General features: G+C 50.6%; 1 protein-coding gene across 1 annotated transcript; it reads right to left on the reverse strand.

Annotated features, from left to right (window-relative positions):
* Nucleotides 1-13,050: 13,050 nt before the first annotated feature.
* LOC149427119 (wee1-like protein kinase 1-A) lies at nucleotides 13,051-22,702 on the reverse strand. Its single transcript, XM_089668243.1, has 3 exons — nucleotides 22,536-22,702; nucleotides 21,010-21,155; nucleotides 13,051-17,939 (listed from the first exon to the last, which is right to left on the reverse strand). The coding sequence occupies exons 1-3, from the start codon at nucleotides 22,551-22,553 to the stop codon at nucleotides 17,786-17,788; spliced, it is 318 nt and encodes a 105-aa protein (XP_089524369.1). The 5' UTR covers nucleotides 22,554-22,702; the 3' UTR covers nucleotides 13,051-17,785.
* Between the last annotated feature and the right edge of the window lie 86 nt (nucleotides 22,703-22,788).

Genomic DNA, 22,788 nt, shown 5'->3' on the forward strand with positions numbered 1-22,788 from the left:
ATGTGTGGAAAGGGCGGGGCCAACTCCATATTGAACCCTACAGACTAAGACTGGGGGCCATTAAAGGTCATGTGTGGAAAGGGCGGGGCCAACTCCATATTGAACCCTACAGACTAAGACTGGGGGCCATTAAAGGTCATGTGTGGAAAGGGCGGGGCCAACTCCATATTGAACCCTACAGACTAAGACTGGGGGCCATTAAAGGTCATGTGTGGAAAGGGCGGGGCCAACTCCATATTGAACCCTACAGACTAAGACTGGGGGCCATTAAAGGTCATGTGTGGAAAGGGCGGGGCCAACTCAATATTGAACCCTACGGACTAAGACTGGGAGGCCATTAAAGGTCATGTGTGGGGAAAGGGCGGGGCCAACTCAATACTGAACCCTACGGACTAAGACTGGGGGGCCATTAAAGGTCATGTGTGGAAAGGGCGGGGCCAACTCAATATTGAACCCTACGGACTAAGACTGGGAGGCCATTAAAGGTCATGTGTGGGGAAAGGGCGGGGCCAACTCAATACTGAACCCTACGGACTAAGACTGGGGGGCCATTAAAGGTCATGTGCGTGGAAAGGCCGGGGGCCCAATACTTGGGGCAATATGGTGTATATATATATATATATATATATCTGCAGATCTTGAAATGAGACTGTCCTGCTGCAAAGTGAAATGTCTCGTATACAAAACTTTGGTTGCCCATCCACCTCAGTATTGAGTGCAGCAACATAAGTGAAACTTCTAACAAATGTCAAATTAATTGACAGCACTGACCATGGACAATGTGTTGGGTATATTGGGGCCGGTTCACACCAAGGCATTGAAAACGGCAACATGCGTTTTTTTTACAATGCATATCATGCTTTTAGTGAGTGTTTAATGTGACACATAATGCTGGTTATTTACTAAAACTGGAGGGTGCAAAATCTGGTGCAGCTCTGCAGAGGAACCAATCAGCTTCCGGGTTTTATTACCAAAGCTTCATTGAATGAGCTGAATATTATTTAGTCTGTAAGAAAGTTACCGAGTCTGCAAACTATGGGAGATATGTCTGAAAATCGATCGATCCCGATGTACTGACGGACGATCTCATTTCTTGAGGCACTTAAATGTCAGGACGGTGCAAATCCCCCCAAATGTCAGGAGAGGACACATACCCCCCCCCCCATGTCAGGACATTACAAATACCCCCCAAATGTCAGGAGAGTACAAATCCCCCCAAATATCAGGACATTACAAATCCCCCTAAATGTCAGGACGGTACAAATCCCCCCAAATGTCAGGACGGTACAAATCCCCCCCAAATGTCAGGATGGTACAAATCCCCCCAAATGTCAGGATGGTACAAATCCCCCCAAATGTCAGGACGGTACAAATCCCCCCAAATGTCAGGACGGTACAAATCCCCCCAAATGTCAGGATGGTACAAATCCCCCCAAATGTCAGGAGAATACAAATTCCCCCCAAATGTCAGGACATTACAAATCCCCCTCAAATGTCAGGACAGTACAAATACCCCCCAAATGTCAGGACGGTACGAATCCCCCCCAAATGTCAGGACGGTACAAATCCCCCCCAAATGCCAGGACAGAACAAATCCCCCCCAAATGTCAGGACAGTACAATTCCCCCCCAAATGTCAGGACAGAACAAATCTCCCCCAAATGCCAGGACAGAACAAATCCCCCCCAAATGTCAGGATGGTACAAATCCCCCCCAAATGTCAGGATGGTACAAATCCCCCCCAAATGCCAGGACAGAACAAATCCCCCCCAAATGTCAGGATGGTACAAATCTCCCCCAAATGCCAGGACAGAACAAATCCCCCCCAAATGTCAGGACAGTACAAATCCCCCCAAATGTCAGGACGGTACAAATCCCCCCAAATGTCAGGACAGTACAAATACCCCCCAAATGTCAGGACGGTACGAATCCCCCCCAAATGTCAGGACGGTACAAATCCCCCCCAAATGCCAGGACAGAACAAATCCCCCCAAAATGTCAGGATGGTACAAATCCCCCCCAAATGTCAGGATGGTACAAATCCCCCCCAAATGTCAGGATGGTACACATCCCCCCAAATGTCAGGACAGTACAGATACCCCCAAATGTCAGGACAGTACAAATCCCCCCCAAATGTCAGGACAGCACACATCCCCCCAAATGTCAGGAGAGTACAGATACCCCCAAATGTCAGGACGGTACAAATCCCCCCAAATATCAGCACTGTGACCAGAGCAGTGCAGTGTTACCATAGTGACACTGTACTGCTCTGGGCAGGTTATCAGGATTTGTTTCTTACACCAGTGATGATCACTTTTAAAAACAATCATGTTTATGAGTGACATTCATTATCTGCCATTGTGTACTATTGTGATAGCTGTGATTGGCCCTGTCTGTACCACGTGATCACTGTCACCAATCTCAGAGATCTTCACAGTAGCATACAATGATTATAAATGAAAGCTGTTGTGTGCATTTGGCATGCGATCTCTGTGATTGGCCACAGAGATCACATGGTACCAAGTCCAGCCTGTCTTCCACTTTGCCCGGTGTACACAGCCGGTGACAGATCTTACCACTGCGTGGCCCCTAGGGCGCCCATGAGGTGCGAGAGCAGGAGGACGCCATAATGGTGCTCCCACCTGTATTTTTGTAACCACTTTACAAGCGGGCTATAGCTGAATGACGGTTACAGCGCGGTTCTCCAGTTCTGGGAGGGAGTCATATGACGCCCCCCCAGAACGTGCCTACAGACACAGCTGATCACGTGATCAGCCATGTCCAATGACGCAGCAGATCACCGGTTAATGCAACTGCCAGTTATCGGCTGCACTTTCCTCGTGCTGTCACAGCGTGAGGAAAGTACTGCCGATAACTGGCAGTTGTCAGAGGACGGATCATCAGGGTACTGAGAACAAAAAGCCCTGGTTTTACATAACTAAATAAAAGCTGACCATTGTAAGCACCCGTCAGCTTGTTCTTTTGAAAAACAACAGACTTACTGGCTGGATCGCCAGGTGAAAATAAAGGAAAGAACGCCTAAAAGAAAACGAATGCAGCCGTCACGTCTAAGGATTGGCAAGCTGTAATATAATCAATGTTTATTTTTGGGTTTAATGCCATTTTAGATGTCCCTCCCCCAAGTCTGTTCTTTTCATCGGCCATCATTCCCGCCCATTGCTTGGCGAGCCGGTTAAATCGATGCCGACCAATCAGACTGGTTGAACGGCGTGTGGCTGTGTTAGGGGCGGTTTTTACGTGAAGTGCGGTGAGAAAAAGTATAAAAGTTGTATCAATGAGAGAAATCCAACTGATACATTGTGATCCAACGAGGGTTGTAGTGTAAGGACACTTGCCCCCTCTGCTGGACCACCTTGGAGTAGCAGCAAACCTGAGAGGCGCTACATTCCCATCAGTCCCTGCACCAGAGGATCCTTCACATACGCCTCATATTATACAATTAACTCCTTAGTGACCAATGCCGGTCATACACGGGTCGAATTCCGAACGAATTTTCCTTAGAAAATCGGAAAATGTGTGCGTTTTGTAAACCGATAGCGCCACCATTGATTTAGAAATTCGACCCACCAAGCCTTCAATTTCAGAAAAGAATTTGCGTGGCCAATCATCTTCTTTTATTTCCAGGTCACAGCTCAGAAAAGATTTTCGAAAGAAACTTCTTTCGGAATTCGACCCGTGTATGGCCGACTTTAGTTGGGCGAGTATCAAAATAAACGGTAGCGCCATCTTTTTACAAAACACACAAATTTTCCAATTTTCAACTAAAGTCGGCCATACACGGGTCGAATTCCGAAAGAAGTTTCTTTCAAAAATCTTATCTGAGCTGTGACCTGGAAATAAAAGAAAATGATTGGCCACGCAAATTCTTTTCTGTAGCAACGCGAGGTGAAATTGAAGGCTTGGTGGGTCGAATTTCGAAATCCATGGTGGCGCTATCGGTTTACAAAACACACAAATTTTCTGATTTTCGACTAAAGCCCGCCATACACGGGTCAAATTCCAAAAGAACTTTCTTTTGAAAATCTTTTCGAATTTCGAAATTCGCACCATTAGTGGGGCCACAGCGACGGCCGATTTTCGAGCGACCATCAAATCTGATTGATCGGGCGTGTTGGAATTTTTTTGAAAAACAAACGAATTTCTAATCAATGATGGGAGAATCGTGCGAGAAATGTAATTGAAAAAGAAATGGATCCACACTCTGACAGATCCCAGGCTGGAATTCCCCAGGCAATGGGGGGAGGTAAAACACTGTGACAGCAGGCAGCTGAACTGAGCGATCCCACACAGTGAGAGATCCGACACAACACACCCCCACCAACACTGACCCAGATCAGCAGGCACTAGAAGAGCGAGCTTTGAGATCGTCATGATCCCACCGGGTCACACACAGACACAAGACATCAAAGTCAGACATTATCTTCCTCCGCTGAGCAATGGGAAGAGAATCGCTGGAACTCCACAGTGATCAACAGCTGCCAGCCAGTTTGCAATAAGGGACTGAGTCTGAGAGGAACACTGGAAAGTGCTGCAGCTCAGCTTCTACACTGGCCCCAGACACCCGACATCTTCCTCTGTCCTTTCTACCTCCCCCTCAGCTGAAGGACCGTTCATGACGTCCCACACAGAGAGAGTGCCCGCCCAGGTGCCCCTAGGTGGCAGTGCGCCCTAGGCGGTAACCTAGTTTGCCTAGTGCAGGGGTAGGCAACCTGCGGCTTTCTAGCTGTTTTGCGGAACTACATTTCCCATGAGGCATTGCAACCAGGGGCGGACTGACCATTTGGAAACTCAGGCACTGCCCGAGGGCCTGGGGTCAGTAGGGGGCCCCATGAGATGCCCCTGGTACCTTTTTCATAGACTTTTTTGAGTTTGGGCAAGGACACAGGGGCCCCATGATCCCCTATTGCCCAGGGGCCCCATGAGTTGTCAGTCCGCCCCTAAATGCAACATTACAAAACTGACAGTTACAGCTATGACTTACAGAGGCATGATGGGACTTGTAGTCCTGCCACAGCTGGAGAGTCGTAGGTTGCCTACCCCTGGCCTAGTGGAAGCACCGGCCCTGGAAAAAGGGGGAACCCCAAACTCAGCAGCTCCTTAGGGGGTAGGGCTATACATACTTTGGTGGGGGGAGATTTACTAAAACCGGAGAGCGCAAAATCTGGTGCAGCTGAGCCTGGGAGCCAATCAGCTTCCAGCTTTTATTATCAAAGCTTCATTGAACAAGCTGGAGTTAGAAGCCGATTGGCTGAAATGCAGAGCTGCACCACGCTCCAGTTTTAGTAAATCTCTCCCTTTATGTTCACCTTCAGTGACACCGCCAGGTGAAAGAGGTCACTCGGGGACCCCATCCAAATTCTGCCCCGGGGCCCATGACTGGATGTTATGTCCGTGCTTCCTCGCTATTCCACACGTGAAGTGATCAGTCGAAGCGGACGCCGTCCCTCGGATCCACAATTATGTGTAGGGATCAGCTGATCATTTTTACGCACCAATCCCCAAAGACGTCCAGGAATCAGTGAGCCGAGCGCATTCCACCCGGACTTACAGAGGATTCATACACTGATCTGCTATAAGTCGCCCTGTCCTGGAACGGGGGTCATACTGAGTCCCGGGGCGGGGGTCATACTGAGTCCTGGGAGGGGGGTCATACTGAGCCCCGGGGAGGGGATCATACTGAGTCCCGGGGATGGGGGTCATACTGAGTCCCGGGACGGGGGTCATACTGAGTCCCGGGGCGGGGGTCATACTGAGTCCCGGGGACGGGGGTCATACTGAGTCCCGGGGACGGGGGTCATACTGAGTCCCGGGGACGGGGGTCATACTGAGTCCCGGGGAGGGGGTCATACTGAGTTCCGGGACGGGGGTCATACGGAGTCCCTGGGCGGGGGTCATACTGAGTCCCGGGGCGGGGGTCATACTGAGTCATACTGAGTCCCGGGGCGGGGGTCATACTGAGTCATACTGAGTCCCGGGGCGGGGGGTCATACTGAGTCCCGGGGAGGGGGGTCATACACGGAGGAGATTCCAGGAGACGAGAGCATGGAGGAGATTCCAGGAGACGAGAGCACGGAGGAGATTCCAGGAGACAGGCAGTTCCTCTAGGAGAGCTGGACAGGGCCGTAGAAGGTCCTTAACCCATCAGCAGGACCGGTATCTGCTCCTTTGTGCAAGGAGGAACAGGATGAGCCCTGCCAGAGCCCTACATAATGTCCACTGGTGTGAATGTCTCTGACCAAACAATCAGAAACAGACTTCATGAGGGTGTCCTGAGGGCCCAACGTCCACTAGTGGGCCCTGTGCTCACTGCCCGGCACCATAGAGCTGGATTGGCATTGGCCACTGAACACCAGAATTGGCAGGTCCACCACTGGCACCCTGTACTTTTCACAGATGAGAGCAGGTTCCCCCTGAGCACATGTGACAGACGTGAAATGGTCTGGAGAAGCCGTGGAGAACGTTCTGCTGCCTGTAACATGGTTCAGTATGACCGCATTGGTGGTGGGTCAGTGATGGTCTGGGGAGGCATATCCATGGAGGGACACACAGACCTCTACAGGCTAGACAATGGCACCCTGACTGCCATTAGGTATGGGGATGAAATCCTTGAACCCATTGTCAGACCCTATGCTGGTGCAGTAGGTCCTGGGTTCCTCCTGGTGCAGTGGGTCCTGGGTTCCTCCTGGTGCAGGGGGTCCTGGGTTCCTCCTGGTGCAGGGGGTCCTGGGTTCCTCCTGGTGCAGGGGGTCCTGGGTTCCACCTGGTGCGGTGGGTCCTGGGCTCCTCCTGGTGCAGTGGATCCCAAGTTCCTCCTGGTACACGACAATGCCCGACCTCATGTGGGGGGAGTATGCAGGCAGTTCCTGGAGGATGAAGGAATTGATACCATTGAATGACCCCCACACTCACCTGACCTAAGTCCAATAGAACCCCTCTGGGATGTCATGTTTCGATCCATCCGACGCCGCCAGGTTGCACCTCAGACTGTCCAGGAGCTCAGTGATGCCCTGGTCTAGATCTGGGAGGAAATCCCCCAGGACACCATCCGTGGTCTCATTAGGAGCCTCCCCTGACATTTTCAGGCATGCATACAAGCACGTGGGGGCCACACAGACTACTGAGGACCATTCTGAGTTGCTGCAATGACATTTCAGCACAATGGACTCACCTGCTGCATCATTTCTTCACTTTGATTTTCGGGGTGTCTTTGAATTCAGTCCTCTGTAGGTCGATCATTTCCATTTCCATCCAACGATGGGGCGTCCTTACATTCCTCACCCATCCCCCGTCCATGTCAGTATAGAGATCCAGCAGGAGATTCCTCCCCATTGAGGTCTGATGGGTTGTCAGAGTCTTCCTGTCATTTTTTGGAGCCGTGTATATACAACTGATTGATCGAACCCTAGACCCGGAATTATTTACAGGTATTTGCTGGGTTTTTTTGCCTTCCCCTGGATCAATGGTGGGTGTAGGATTATAACTTTTTTTTTTTTTTCTATGGTTGAAATGGATGTACTTTTGTCTTTTTTCAGCCAGACTAACTATGTAACTATATGTAACTATGTATATTTTCATTTCCTTTTGTCTTTTAAACGGGGGCGGTCGTGTTTTATGAAAACCTCTGGAGGGTAAGGGGTTAAAGGGATGATCAGCATTGTCAGCAGGTCGAACCTCCGGAGATGAAGTGGATATACTGTCAAAGTAACGCAGCGCCGTAATGCAAAGAATGGCCTGGTCAGGCGGAGGGGGGGGGGGATCTTCTGGAGGGCGAGGGGTTAACAGGGAAGTGGCCCTTTTTTGGGTTTCAATAAATGGTTTGATATACTGCACTTTGAGGCGCTGCTCTTCATCATCAATTACTACCTGCCGGTGCCTGCGTCCCCTCTGCCTGCGTCCCCTCTGCCTGCTGTCCCCTCTGCCTGCTGTCCCCTCTGCCTGCGTCCCCTCTGCCTGCTGTCCCCTCTGCCTGCTGTCCCCTCTGCCTGCGCCTCACCTGCCTGCTGTCCCCTCTGCCTGCTGTCCCCTCTGCCTGCGTCCCCTCTGCCTGCGTCCCCTCTGCCTGCTGTCCCCTCTGCCTGCACCTCACCTGCCTGCTGTCCCCAATGCCGACCAGTCCCTGCCCTCAGTCCATCGGCCGCTACTCAGCTCCGTGGTCTCCTGTCGGCTTTCTGCTGCTTGGCCTAGACCAGGGGTGGGCAACTGTGGCCTTCCAGCTGTTGTAGAACTACAAGTCCCATGAGGCATTGCAAAACTGACAGTTACAAGCGTGACTCCCAAAGGCAGAGGCATGATGGGACTTGTAGTTCACCAACAGCTGGAGGGCCACAGTTGCCCACCCCTGGCCTAGACAACCTTCCCGGCTCTGCGGCTAGCAAGACCAACAGCCACTCTGCGCCACCCGTCTACTCTATCAGGGGCCCCAAGCCAGAGGTGTAAGAGAATTTCCTCAGCACATTAGGCTCTTCCACCAGGTATGTGACAGTTAGGACCAGGGGTGGACTGACAACTCATGGGGCCCCCAGACAATAGGGGATAATGGGGCCCCTGTGTCCTTGCCCAAACTCAAAAAAGCCTATGAAGAAAGTACCAGGGGCATCTCATGGGGCCCCCTACTGACCCCGGCCCCTCAGGCAGTGCCCGAGTTTCCAAATGGTCAGTCCGCCCCTGGTTAGGACAATGATATGAGGGAGGTGTTCTGTAGTCCAAACAAAAAACAACCCCACCTCGGGTGGGGCAGCAATACTGGTAGGCTGGAGTCATGGCAGAAGCATTGTTTTGCTGAGAAAGGAAGCTGCTGAGAGGGAATGAGAGAGGTGGGGTTGTGTAGTCTGAGAGGCGCCGTGTCCTCAGCCCCAACAGGACGGTAGCAGCTCGCTGGGTTTCTGGAAGATTCCTATTTTTCTGCACTTTTAAAAAGGCAAAGTATTGGAAATGGGCGGGTTTTGCGTTTTGTTTTGTCATGGATCTAGAACAGAATAGAGGTGATCAAAAACTGCCATCCTGGATATGGACGCTAGGTGGCAGCACAGCCCACCATTATTCTTTATGGTAACAATGTATCTAGTTTAGTAACCCTTCTCTTAGAGTGTAAGCTCCTAGGATCAGGGACCTCCTAACCCTTTTTTATTGTATCTTTGCTGTATTGTCTTCCTTTATATTCCAAAAGCGCTGAGCAAACTGTCGGCACGATATAAATCCTGTATAATAATTTAATTCGATCTTTCAGATGTTCGGAAACGAAGTGACTCCAGTGATGGAGGATGCCTCGTGCTCTAGTGTCTGGAACAGAGCGCATCACTATAGCCAATCGCTGACGGTCATACGTCTGTGCCAAATCCATACTCACCTCCAGGGGTCAGTGAAATTCCAGAACAGAGAGTGCATTGAAATGCAGACACGGTTAAAAATATGGTGCCCCCAGCATTTCTGTCCAATAACGCACCACTGCACCCAGAAAATTGTACCAATGACAAATGTTTCGGTATTCTCATGTTTGTGTCTTTGGTTTGTATTGGTGACAAAAAAAAAAGTGGAGAAAAAAAGCCATAATTGACATTCCATGCAAAACTCCAAAAATGGACCGGACCGAATTATTGGCACCCTCCATGTAATATTTGGTCGCACACCATGGAAAAAATTACGTGAAATCCATGTCTTCCTGTACCCATCAATGAGTTCCCTCCACCTCTCTACTGCAATTTCGGATCGCTCTTCTTCCTCCAACTGCTCCGGGTCTCTCATAGTGGAAGGTTCCTTTTCCCAACTGCAGTTCTGAGATCTCTCCACAGGAGCTCTATGGGATGGAGATCTGGACTCATTGCTGGCCAGTTCTGTCCTCTCCAGAGCTTTGTCTGACACCATTTCAGGAGGCTTAGTGACGTGTGCTTTGGGTCATTGTCCTGCTGGAAGACCCCAGACCTCTGACATTGGAGACCCAACTTTGACACCGCACCCTACATTGCACCCCAGAATTCTCTGGTAGTCTTTAGATTTCATAATGCCATGCACACGGCCAAGGGATCCAGTGCCTGAAGGAGCAAAGCAACCCCAAAACATCAGTGACCCCCCACCATGTGTGACTGGAGGGACTGTGAGTGACCCCCACCATGTGTGACTGGAGGGACTGGATTCTTTTCTTTAAAGTCCTCATTGCTTTTTCTGAAAACAGTAGAATGATGGGCTTTACCAAAAAGCTGCCATTTTGTTCCGTCTGTCCACAGAACATTCTCCCGAAAGGCTCTTGGCTTCTTCTGGTAAGTTTTGGTAAACTCCAATCTGGCTTCCAATATGTTTCTGTGTCAGTAGTGGGGTCCTCCTGGGTCTCCTCCCATATTTCTGTCTCGGCCGTGGGGTCCTCCTGGGTCTCCCACTATATTTCCGTCTCGGCAGTGGATTTCTCCTAGGTCTCCCACCATATTTCCGTGTCGGCAGTGGATTTCTCCTAGGTCTCCCACCATATTTCCGTGTCGGCAGTGGGGTCCTCCTGGCTCTCCCACCATATTTCCGTGTCGGCAGTGGGGTCCTCCTGGCTCTCCCACCATATATCTAGGTCAGCGGTGGGGTCCTCCTGGGTCTCCTACCATATTTCTGTGTCAGCGGTGGGGTCCTCCACCATATTTCTGTGTCAGCAGTGGGGTCCTCCTGGGTCTCCTACCATATTTCTGTGTCAGCAGTGGGGTCCTCCTGGGTCTCCTACCATATTTCTGTGTCAGCAGTGGGGTCCTCCTACCATATTTCTGTGTCAGCAGTGGGGTCCTCCTGGGTCTCCTACCATATTTCTGTGTCAGCAGTGGGGTCCTTCCACCATTTTTTTGTATCAGCAGTGAGGTCCTCCTGGGTCTCCTCCCATATTTGTGTCAGCAGTGGGGTCCTCCTGGGTCTCCTCCCATATTTCTGTATCAGCAGTGGGGTCCTCCTACCATATTTCTGTGTCAGCAGTGGGGTCCTCCTGGGGCTCCCACCATAGCACCCCTTTTCATTCAGATGGCGACGTATAGTTAGAGCGGACACAGTTGTATCCGGTGCCTGAAGGTCAGCTTGAATTTGTCTGGAAGTTGGTCGAGGTTCTTTATCCACCATTTCAACAATCCTTCGTTGTAACATTTGATCAATTTTTCACTTTCATCCACGTTCAGGGAGATTAGCTCCAGTGCCATTGGCTGTAAACGTTTTGACAATGTTGCACACAGTGGACACAGGAACATTAAGATCTCTGAAGATGGACCTGTCACCTTGAGATTGTCTGTGCTTCTCCACCATTTTTGTTCTCCAAACCTCAGACAATTCTTTGCTGCTCTCTCTTCTTGTGGCATAGAGACAACAGAAAGGTCAATTTTAACTGGTTGTCGGTGTGATTTCTATATCGTCAGCACCTGGTCATTGCCACGGGGAGTTTAAAGACAAATTCCAGGAGCATCACACACTTGGAATGCATTTATTGCTTATGATTTTGAGAAGGTGCCAATAATTTTGTCCAGTGCATTTTGGGTGAAACGTGTCAGATTTGGCTCATCGTTTCTCCACTTTTTTGTGTCACCAATACAAACAAAAGGAATAAACAGGAGAATGCCAAAACATTTGTAATTGCAACAATTTTCTGGGTGAAGTGGCACGTTATCAGACAGGAAGGCCAGGGGGGAGGGCGGATTTTGGGGCATGATCATACTTAGGAGGAAAAAAATATAAATGAAAAAAAATATTTATAAAAAAAATTAATTATGTATTTATAAAACGTTTTTAATTATGTATTTATAAAAAAAATGTATTATATATTTATAAAAAAAAATGTATTATATATTTATAAAAAAAAAGTATTATATATTTATAAAAAAAAATGTATTATATATTTATAAAAAAAAAATGTATTATACATTTATAAAAAAAATGTATTATACATTTATAAAAAAAATGTATTATACATTTATAAAAAAAAATGTATTATACATTTATAAAAAAAAATGTATTATACATTTTTAAAAAAAAATTATTATATATTTATAAAAAAAAATGTATTATATATTTATAAAAAAAAATGTATTATATATTTATAAAAAAAAATGTATTATATATTTATAAAAAAAAAAATGTATTATATATTTATAAAAAAAAAATGTATTATATATTTATAAAAAAAAATGTATTATATATTTATAAAAAAAAATGTATTATATATTTATAAAAAAAAATGTATTATATATTTATAAAAAAAAATGTATTATATATTTATAAAAAAAAATGTATTATATAGTTATAAAAAAAATGTATTATATATTTATAAAAAAAAATGTATTATATATTTATAAAAAAAAAATGTATTATATATTTATAAAAAAAAATGTATTATATATTTATAAAAAAAAAGTATTATATATTTATAAAAAAAAGTAATTATATATTTATAAAAAAAATGTAATTATATATTTATAAAGAAAATGTAATTATATATTTATAAAAAAATTTTAATTATATATTTATAAAAAAAAATTTAATTATATATTTATTACATATAATAAAAAATATTTATATATTTATTATAATAAAAAAAATATATATTTTTTAATATATAAAAAAAATGTAATTTTTTTCAATATATTTTTTTTAATTACATACACACTTTAAATGTATAAAATAAGAGGGCGCCACCCAACAAATGTGTAAAAGAAATGGATGTTACAGCAGCAACCCAAAAGCGCTGGAGGACAACTTTTTGATGTGCATATTGTATCTCCTATAAAATGTGTTTTGGTTGAAATATTTTTTAGTTTGTTTTAATAAACGGTTACACTGGGGCAGATGGGCGCTCTGTTTTCTTTCTACCATCAAGTGGAATTGTTGGAGAGCTGCGCCGCCTTCACATGGACCTATCCCATGGACGGCCCTTTTCTAACCAGCCATTGGTTCCTCGGATCAGAGCGCTAGTTTTTACTTGTATATAAATCTTTCATGAAAACCCGATGCCAGTATTTCCCCTTCGATGTAAAATGGACAGTCCATATTTGGACCATGGAACAGAACGGAAGCATCAACACGGGAAAGGACAGGAAAACTTTATTTACAGGTTAGAATTTACAAATGTCAATGTACAAAGGAGTTCTTACATAATCATAACACAGCGGAGGGCTCGGGGAGATCTGAACATTCAGATTTGAAGCTTCGCCTAAAAAAGCAATAATCCTGCTGAATCTGCACTGTGACTTTAGGCCAAAATTTTGGACTTTTTGTTCAATTTCCATCTCACTGACAACGGACACCAGGACAAAAGGGGGATGATGATGATTATAGGGGGGGGGGTGAGGTGTAGTCTCCCCAATCAGGACACAGACATTAATAAAAACCCAAAAGAACTGCTGACCCACTCCATTCCATCCATGCCTGCCAAGTCAGCCATATGGAGAGGTCGTGGTTGTGCCAAGCCAACTCATCCATGCATGGAGGGGCACAGCCATGCCAAGCTGACCAAAATAAGGCAGGGCTTTGCCAAGCCAACCATGCATGAAAGGTGCCGGCATCCTGAGCCAGCCATATGTGGAAGCCGGCAGCTGTGCCAAGCCAAACATGCATGGGTGCAACCGTGCCAAGTGGACCGTTCATGGAAGGGCAAAAGCAATGCTGAGCATGCATGGAGGGATGCAAGTGTGCCAAGCCAGCTATATATGGAGGGCATGACGTGGTGAGCCATGTATGGAAGGACAACACCGTGTGGTCCATAAAGAGCATGCATGGTGGGATGGAGGTGTGCCAAGCCAACCATATGTGGAGGGCATGACATGGCAAGCCAACCATGTATGGAAGGACACCATCTTGCAGTCCATAAAGAACATGCATGGAGGGATGGAGGTATGCCAAGCCAACCATATGTGGAGGGCATGACATGGCGAGCCAACCATGTATGGAAGGACACCATCATGCAGTCCATAAAGAACATGCATGGAGGGATGGAGGTGTGCCAAGCCAGCTATATATGGAGGGCATGATGTGGTGAGCCATGTATGGAAGGACACCACCGTGTGTTCCATAAAGAGCATGCATGGAGGGATGGAGGTGTGCCAAGCCAACCATATGTGGAGGGCATGATGTGGCGAGCCAACCATGTATGGAAGGACAATGGTGCGGTCCATAAAGAGCATGCAAGGAGGGATGAAGGTGTTCCAAGCCAGCCATATATAGAGGGGCACAGGCGTGCGGAGCTGACCATGCCAAGCCATACAGTCAAAGGGCACAGCATGCCAATCTGGCTATACAGAGAGGGATTTGGGTATTCCTAAATGAGTGCATACAACCCCTCAGTTCACCCAAGATCACACGGGCATTATTCAGTCCCTGTTACTACCGGTGAGACGGTACACCATGGCAGCAATTATTTTCTGCCCTATCAGATGTAGAAAATGTAACCCCCCCCCCACTCAGTCTCGGTTTTAGGGGCATGCTACGTGATCCATTACACCTGAACTTGACAGTGTACACAGCTCCTGTCCTCACCAGCTCCGGCCCACACCAGCTCCGGCCCTCACCAGCTCCGGCCCTCACCAGCTCCGGCCCTCACCAGCTCCGGCCCTCACCAGCTCCGGCCCTCACCAGCTCCGGCCCTCACCAGCTCCGGCCCTCACCAGCTCCGGCCCTCACCAGCTCCGGCCCTCACCAGCTCCGGCCCTCACCAGCTCCGGCCCTCACCAGCTCCGGCCCTCACCAGCTCCGGCCCTCACCAGCTCCTGCCCTCACCAGCTCCTGCCCTCACCAGCTCCTGCCCTCACCAGCTCCTGCCCTCACCAGCTCCTGCCCTCACCAGCTCCTGCCCTCACCAGCTCCTGCCCTCACCAGCTCCTGCCCTCACCAGCTCCTGTCCTCACCAGCTCCTGTCCTCACCAGCTCCTGTCCTCACCAGCTCCGGCCCACACCAGCTCCGGCCCACCAAGACAGTAACAGCATTTGGTGCACAAAGGTTTTTTTTTCCATCCCCTATGGTTACTATGCTGGGCCCGGCAGTCAGCGTCAATGATGCACAGCTATGGCCTTTCCGGATTTTTATGTATCGGCATTTGATTTATTTGCAGTCAATGACCAAATATAAACAGCTACCATTGAAAAAATGGCAGCCACAAAGCAGATATTTTTTTTTTTTTTTGAGAAATGCATAGCAAAGTATGCAAAGGGGGAGATGGATGAAAACTGGAGCGTGCAAAATCTGCTGCAGCTCCGCATAGAAACCAATGAAGCTTTGACAATAAAACCTGGAAGCTGATTGATCAAGCTGAGGTCAGAAGCCGATTGGCTACCATGCAGGTACCGCAACCCCAATGTGTCCCTCTCACAGGGCAGAATAGTCGGGGCGATTGTGCGCTGATAGTTTTGGCATCAGATTAAAAATATTCAGGTTAAGGGGGGGGGGGGGTCACATTCAAAATCCAAAATGACCTGGAACAAAACACACCATTGCCAGTACAAACAGAACAAGTACAAAAGGGTCACGAACAAGGTGCATTGTGGGTGTAGGGCACAAGATAACAGCCTCTGCAAGTAACCCTCCAATGCACGGGGGATGGGATTACAGAGATGGGGGGGCACCTTTGCAATGTAATGGGGTAATGGCAGAAAGTTAAACCCCAATGGGGTTAGGCATGGGGGTGAGATTTTGAAGTGTGTGAGTGTGTGGTGGGGGGGGGGGGGGGGCACATGTCACCTCTGCACCTGGGTAAATTTAATATCACCTCTAATGGGTAAAAAAAAAAAATGCAAATCCAGGGGCCCAGGGTTACAAGATTTTTTTTTTTTTGGGGGGGGGGGGGTGGGGGCTCACCTGTGCACTTGGGTAGAATATTCCAATCCAGGGTTACAAGGATGGGGTCACCTCTGCAATGGGGTGAAATATTCCACTCCATAGGCCAGTTTTACAAGGATTGGGGGGGGGGGTTGTTGGGGCACGAGTTCTCCTCTGCAATGGGGTGAAATATTCCACTCCATTGGCCAAAGCTACAAGGATACGGGGGGAAGGGTTTACCCTCTGCATTGTGGTATATTAATCCAATCCAGGGGGAAAAGGGTTAAAAGGATGAGGGGGGGGGGGGTCACCTGTGCACTGGAGTAGAATAGTCCAATCCAGGCTTACAAGGATGGGGGGTGGGGTCACCTCTGCAATGGGGTAAAATATTGCACTCCATGGGACAGAGTTACAAGGATGCGGTGGGGGGGTTCCCATCTGCAATGGGGTCTATTAATCCCATCCAGGAGGGAAAAGGTTATAAGAATTTTGGGGGGGTTTACCTCTGCAAAGGGGTAAAATATTCCACTCGGTAGGAACAGAGTTACAAGGATGGGGGAGGGTTCTCCTCTGCATTGGGGTATAAATCCAATCCAGGAGGGAAAGGGTTACAAGGATTGGGGGGGGTCACCTGTGCAATGCAGTAGAATATTCCAATCCAGGGGGCACAAGGTTACAAGGATGGGGGGAGGAGGTAAAATACTCCAATCCTGGGGGGGTTGGAAGTGTTACAAGGATATTGGGGGGTTACCTCTGCAATGGGGTAAAATATCCCACTCTATGGAACAGAGTTACAAGGATGGGGGGGGGATTCCCCTCTGCATTAGGGTATAAATCCAATCCAGGAGGGAAAAGGGTTACAAGGATTTGGGGGGGGGGGGGGGGCAGGGTGTCACCTCTGCACTGGGGTGAAACATTCCAAACATGTGTGACAAGGAAGGGGGTTACAAGGATATTGGGGGGCTACCTCTGCAATGGGGTAAAATATTCCACTTCAGGGGCACACAGTCAGGAGGAGAGGGGGTTCAGCATCACCTCTGCATTGGGGTAAAAAACTCCAATCCAGGGGCACCGGGTTACAAGAATGGAGGGGGGGGAGGGGGTCACCAGCAATGATTGTTTAATGCTACAATTTTTATACAGCAAAAATACAAAAAAAAAATTCCTAAAAATAGCAGCAAAAATTTCACGCGGCAAATACATGGAATCGTTCCATCGATCCGCCCGTTGCTGAGAAAGTGCTCAAAGTTGAACAGACAAAAAAAAAAACAAAAAAAAGGTCACAATAAAAATGTACCGAGGTACAAAGTTCCACAACCTCGGCGCCGAGCCGCCTCCCTACATCCCGGATATTGGAACCAGAATATCATATAATACACATTTACATAAAAAGGAAACGACCGTATTAGTACAATCCGTTGAATTTCAACTAAAAAAAAAAGAAACTACTTCAGTAAATTTTTATAGAAAAGCGTCACATTATATAAAGACAGCCGCGGTGTTTTGTGTTTTTATTGGGACGCCGTCGCGAGCAGCGCGACCTCTTGGCGCACTAACTATGCGTTTAGCTTGATTTTTAGAACCTTACCCCTATAGAGGCCAACGTGTGCAGGTCCTAGATGGACATAAAACACTAATAAAACCACATCGCCCCTAAAAACGCCCAACGTGCGGCATCAGGACCGCCAGGTAACACCCAACAAAGGTGATTTTTGGCAGCGGGGGGGGGGGTCAGACGTGGTGCCGAAAGCACTGCAGGTGCTGCCGTCGGTATGGCAGGTCGGACTCTTCCTCACGGCTTTGAAGTGAATCAAGATCAGCCGTCATTTGTGGCGTTTTCTAGGAAAAGTGTAAAAACAAGAAAAAAAACAAAACAAAAAATCGGCAACGATGCTCCTGGGTCGGCGTATTCGGAAAAAGGTAACAAAAAATGCTAAGCACGTTAAAAAAAAAAAAGAAAAAAAATCTTAACAAGATCATCAGTCCAGCGCGTGCGCAGTCCATACTTCGGTCAATATATCGTCAGGCTGACCGATCGGTTCATTTTTTTTCCTATGAGGCGGGCGGCTCTGCCGCTTTGCGCCGTCGATCGTGTGGTCATTCTGTCGGGACACAAGGCTCGCTCCTCCGCTGCGGCTTTCGCTATCTGTGCTTTCTTCAGTTCCCTGCAGGAGGAGATTAGCACAAGGATCAGTGCGCCTCACAGATAAAAGATTTATTTGTAGAACATTTGTATGTAAACAAAATACAAAGAGCAGATGCAGCGACACCAGTGCAGCGGAGCTCCGCCTACAATGACTCATCATTTTGATCAACCGTTCTTTCAGGTACTTCTATAGCACTGGCAATTTACATATATATTGTACATTCCCATCAGTCCCCGCCCCCGAGGAGCGTACAATCTAAGGTCCCTAACTCACATTCATACATACACATACTAGGGACAATTTAGACAGGAGCCAATTAACTTACCAGCATGTCTTTGGAGTGTAGGAGGAAACCGGAGTACCTGGAGGAAAGCGAAGTACCTGGAGGAAACCCACGCAGGGACAGGTAGAACATGCAAACTCCAAGCAGGTGGTGCCGTGGTTGAGATTCAAACCAACAACCCCAGTACTGCCAGGCGGAAGTGCTGACCATTTAGCCCCTGTGCTGCCCAGACACACACGTATTGAGGAGACGGACAGCCACTTCCGCAAAACCCCATCAATGGCAGGAGGGGGGCGAGGAGCGCAGGAAGGGGGGGGGGGGGGGCGAGGAGCGCAGGAAGGGGGGGGGGGGGCGAGGGGCGCAGGAAGGGGGGGGGGGGGGAGGGCGAGGAGCGCAGGAAAGGGGGGGGGAGGGCGAGGAGCGCAGGAAAGGGGGGGGGAGGGCGAGGAGCGCAGGAAAGAAGGGGGGGGAGGGCGAGGAGCGCAGGAAAGAAGGGGGGGGGAGGGCGAGGAGCGCAGGAAAGAAGGGGGGGGGAGGGCGAGGAGCGCAGGAAAGAAGGGGGGGGGAGGGCGAGGAGCGCAGGAAAGAAGGGGGGGGGAGGGCGAGGAGCGCAGGAAAGAAGGGGGGGGGAGGGCGAGGAGCGCAGGAAAGAAGGGGGGGGGAGGGCGAGGAGCGCAGGAAAGAAGGGGGGGGGAGGGCGAGGAGCGCAGGAAAGAAGGGGGGGGGAGGGCGAGGAGCGCAGGAAAGAAGGGGGGGGGAGGGCGAGGAGCGCAGGAAAGAAGGGGGGGGGGAGGGCGAGGAGCGCAGGAAAGAAGGGGGGGGGAGGGCGAGGAGCGCAGGAAAGGGGGGGGGGGGAGGGCGAGGAGCGCAGGAAAGGGGGGGGGGGGGAGGGCGAGGAGCGCAGGAAAGGGGGGGGGGGGGGAGGGCGAGGAGCGCAGGAAAGGGGGGGGGGAGGGCGAGGAGCGCAGGAAAGGGGGGGGGGAGGGCGAGGAGCGCAGGAAAGGGGGGGGGGGCGAGGAGCGCAGGAAAGGGGGGGGGGAGGGCGAGGAGCGCAGGAAAGGGGGGGGGGGGAGGGCGAGGAGCGCAGGAAAGGGGGGGGGGGAGGGCGAGGAGCGCAGGAAAGGGGGGGGGGGGGGAGGGCGAGGAGCGCAGGAAAGGGGGGGGGGGAGGGCGAGGAGAGCAGGAAAGGGGGGGGGGGGAGGGCAAGGAGCGCAGGAAAGGGGGGGGGGAGGGCGAGGAGCGCAGGAAAGGGGGGGGGGAGGGCGAGGAGCGCAGGAAAGGGGGGGGGGAGGGCGAGGAGCGCAGGAAAGGGGGGGGGGAGGGCGAGGAGCGCAGGAAAGGGGGGGGGAGGGCGAGGAGCGCAGGAAAGGGGGGGGGGAGGGCGAGGAGCGCAGGAAAGGGGGGGGGGGGAGGGCGAGGAGCGCAGGAAAGGGGGGAGGAGGGCGAGGAGCGCAGGAAAGGGGGGGGGGGGCGAGGAGCGCAGGAAAGGGGGGGGAGGGCGAGGAGCGCAGGAAAGGGGGGGGGAGGGCGAGGAGCGCAGGAAAGGGGGGGGGAGGGCGAGGAGCGCAGGAAAGGGGGGGGAGGGCGAGGAGCGCAGGAAAGGGGGGGGGAGGGCGAGGAGCGCAGGAAAGGGGGGAGGAGGGCGAGGAGCGCAGGAAAGGGGGGGGAGGGCGAGGAGCGCAGGAAAGGGGGGGGGAGGGCGAGGAGCGCAGGAAAGGGGGGGGAGGGCGAGGAGCGCAGGAAAGGGGGGGGAGGACGAGGAGCGCAGGAAAGGGGGGGGGGGGGAGGGCGAGGAGCGCAGGAAAGGGGGGGGGGGGGGGGGAGGGCGAGGAGCGCAGGAAAGGGGGGGGGGGAGGGCGAGGAGCGCAGGAAAGGGGGGGGGGGAGGGCGAGGAGCGCAGGAAAGGGGGGGGGGGGGAGGGCGAGGAGCGCAGGAAAGGGGGGGGGAGGGCGAGGAGCGCAGGAAAGGGGGGGGGAGGGCGAGGAGCGCAGGAAAGGGGGGGGGGGAGGGCGAGGAGCGCAGGAAAGGGGGGGGGGAGGGCGAGGAGCGCAGGAAAGGGGGGGGGGAGGGCGAGGAGCGCAGGAAAGGGGGGGGGGGGGAGGGCGAGGAGCGCAGGAAAGGGGGGGGGGGGAGGGCGAGGAGCGCAGGAAAGGGGGGGGGGAGGGCGAGGAGCGCAGGAAAGGGGGGGGGGAGGGCGAGGAGCGCAGGAAAGGGGGGGGGGAGGGCGAGGAGCGCAGGAAAGGGGGGGGGGAGGGCGAGGAGCGCAGGAAAGGGGGGGGGGGAGGGCGAGGAGCGCAGGAAAGGGGGGGGGGAGGGCGAGGAGCGCAGGAAAAGGGGGGGGGGGGGGAGGGCGAGGAGCGCAGGAAAGGGGGGGGGGGGAGGGCGAGGAGCGCAGGAAAGGGGGGAGGAGGGCGAGGAGCGCAGGAAAGGGGGGGGGGGCGAGGAGCGCAGGAAAGGGGGGGGAGGGCGAGGAGCGCAGGAAAGGGGGGAGGAGGGCGAGGAGCGCAGGAAAGGGGGGAGGAGGGCGAGGAGCGCAGGAAAGGGGGGAGGGCGCGAGGAGCGCAGGAAGGGGGCGCGAGGAGCGCAGGAAGGGGGCGCGAGGAGCGCAGGAAGGGGGCGCGAGGAGCGCAGGAAGGGGGCGCGAGGAGCGCAGGAAGGGGGCGCGAGGAGCGCAGGAAGGGGGCGCGAGGAGCGCAGGAAGGGGGCGCGAGGAGCGCAGGAAGGGGGCGCGAGGAGCGCAGGAAGGGGGCGCGAGGAGCGCAGGACTCCGTATTCAGCCTCTGGTTGCTGGATGCAGACACTCACTTTTGCAGAAGAGCGTTTTTGAACCTCTCAGCATTGAGTTCTATTCGGAGTTGCTCGGCACTCTTGCGGGACGCAGAAAGGAGCACCGGGTGTTTGACGAGGGCCACAGAGGACGGCCTTTTCGCTGGATCCGGGGAAATCATTAGCTGAAGGAAAAAGAAAAATGTCAGTTACAGAGTATAGGTTTTAACCCCTCGCCCTCCAGAGGATCCCCCCCCATTCCTGACCAGGCCATTTTTTTTGCAATCTGACATGGTAACTTTAACTGACAATTGCGCGGTCATGCAACGCTGCACATAAATGAAATGCCCTTTTTTGTCCCCACAAACAGAGCTTTCGGTGGTATTTGATTGCCTCTGCATTTTTTATTGTGTGTTACAAAAAAAAAAAAAAAAAGAAAAGACTTTTTGCTATAAAAAAAAAATCCAATAAAATAAAATAAAAAATAAAAAATTTCTTCATAAATTTAGGGCAAAATGCCTCCCGCTCCGTGTCTTTGCTAAAAAGAAAAAAAAAGCCCAATACCTGTAAATTGGTTAGCATGAAAGTTATAGTGCCTACAAATGGCGGTGTAGATACGGGGATTTTTTTTTTTTTTTTTTTAATACTAGTAATGGCAGTGATCACTGACTTATAGCGGGACTGTGGCAGCATTCTGGCACTGGGGGGGGGGGGGGGGCGGGGAATTGACTTGGTGTCACCGACACCCCCAGTGATCAGTGCTAATAAAAAGCCCTGACTGTACTAATGGCGCCGGGCAGGAAGGGGTTAACATGTGGAGCCATCAAAGGGTTACCTGTGTGCCATGTGTTGGGAGACATGCTGTGCAGAGAGATACAAAGCAGCATGTCCTTGCTGACAGGGTACAGACACAGGTCTCTCCCGTCAGTTTTACACAGCGATCGCCGAGTGCTGGCTGGGACCTGGTGAAAGACATCCCTAGCTGCCAATGGCGGCGCGCGCTCCTTACACGACTTTGCGCAGCCCTGCTTCTGCTATAGGGTGGGGCGGGGCTGTTATGGGGGGGGGGGGGGTTGGAGTGCTTAAAATCTTATAAAAACAGATTTGGGGTCTCTCTCCATAAAGAGGACCTGTCATGCCTTATTCCTATACTAGGGATGTTTACATTTCTTGTAATAGGGCTAAAAGTGAAAAGGGACAGTGTAAAAAAAAAAAAGAAAACAAAAAAGGAAAAAAAAAAGAAAACAAAAAGGAATAAAAAAAGAAAACAAAAAGGAATAAAAAAAGAAAACAAAAAGGAATAAAAAAAGAAAACAAAAAGGAAAAAAAAAAGAAAACAAAAAGGAATAAAAAAAGAAAACAAAAAGGAAAAAAAAAAGAAAACAAAAAGGAATAAAAAAAGAAAACAAAAAGGAAAAAAAAAAAGAAAGAAAAAAAACACAAAAGAAAAAAAAAAAATAAAAGAGCCCCCCCCCCCCGTTTTAAAACAAAGCACACAAGGCGCGTCCAACTCCTCCGAGTGCTTCTATTCAACCCAACAACCTGCAGCCAAATCCGTCACTTACCTTCATGAGATCCATCATCTCCTGGGACAGAACTTGGGGCACGGTGGGCAACCTGCCTTGCCTGATTTCATGCCACTGGTCTCCGTTTGAAGGGAGGGGGTCGGTACCGGCAGCGCACCAGACGGTCAGTGCCAGGGCGAATATGTCTGCCTTCGGCAAATGGGAGTAGTCCTACGGGAGAGATTGGAACGGTCAGAGTCCCACCCGCGGTGCGCACAGCCCTCCCCATCGCTGAATTGGTCATTTCATTATT

This window comes from Staurois parvus, unplaced genomic scaffold, assembly GCF_062004578.1.
Source record: "Staurois parvus isolate SC_StPar_1 unplaced genomic scaffold, SC_StPar_1.0 ptg004007l, whole genome shotgun sequence".
NCBI classification, from domain to species: domain Eukaryota; kingdom Metazoa; phylum Chordata; class Amphibia; order Anura; family Ranidae; genus Staurois; species Staurois parvus.

What these genes read in the sequence shown, in the direction of transcription:
- LOC149427119 (XM_089668243.1), bottom strand. An exon ending in AAAAACGCTCTTCTGCAAAA is followed by an intron (nt 17,940 to 21,009) that starts GTGAGTGTCTGC and finishes CTCCTCCTGCAG; the next exon opens with GGAACTGAAGAAAGCACAGA.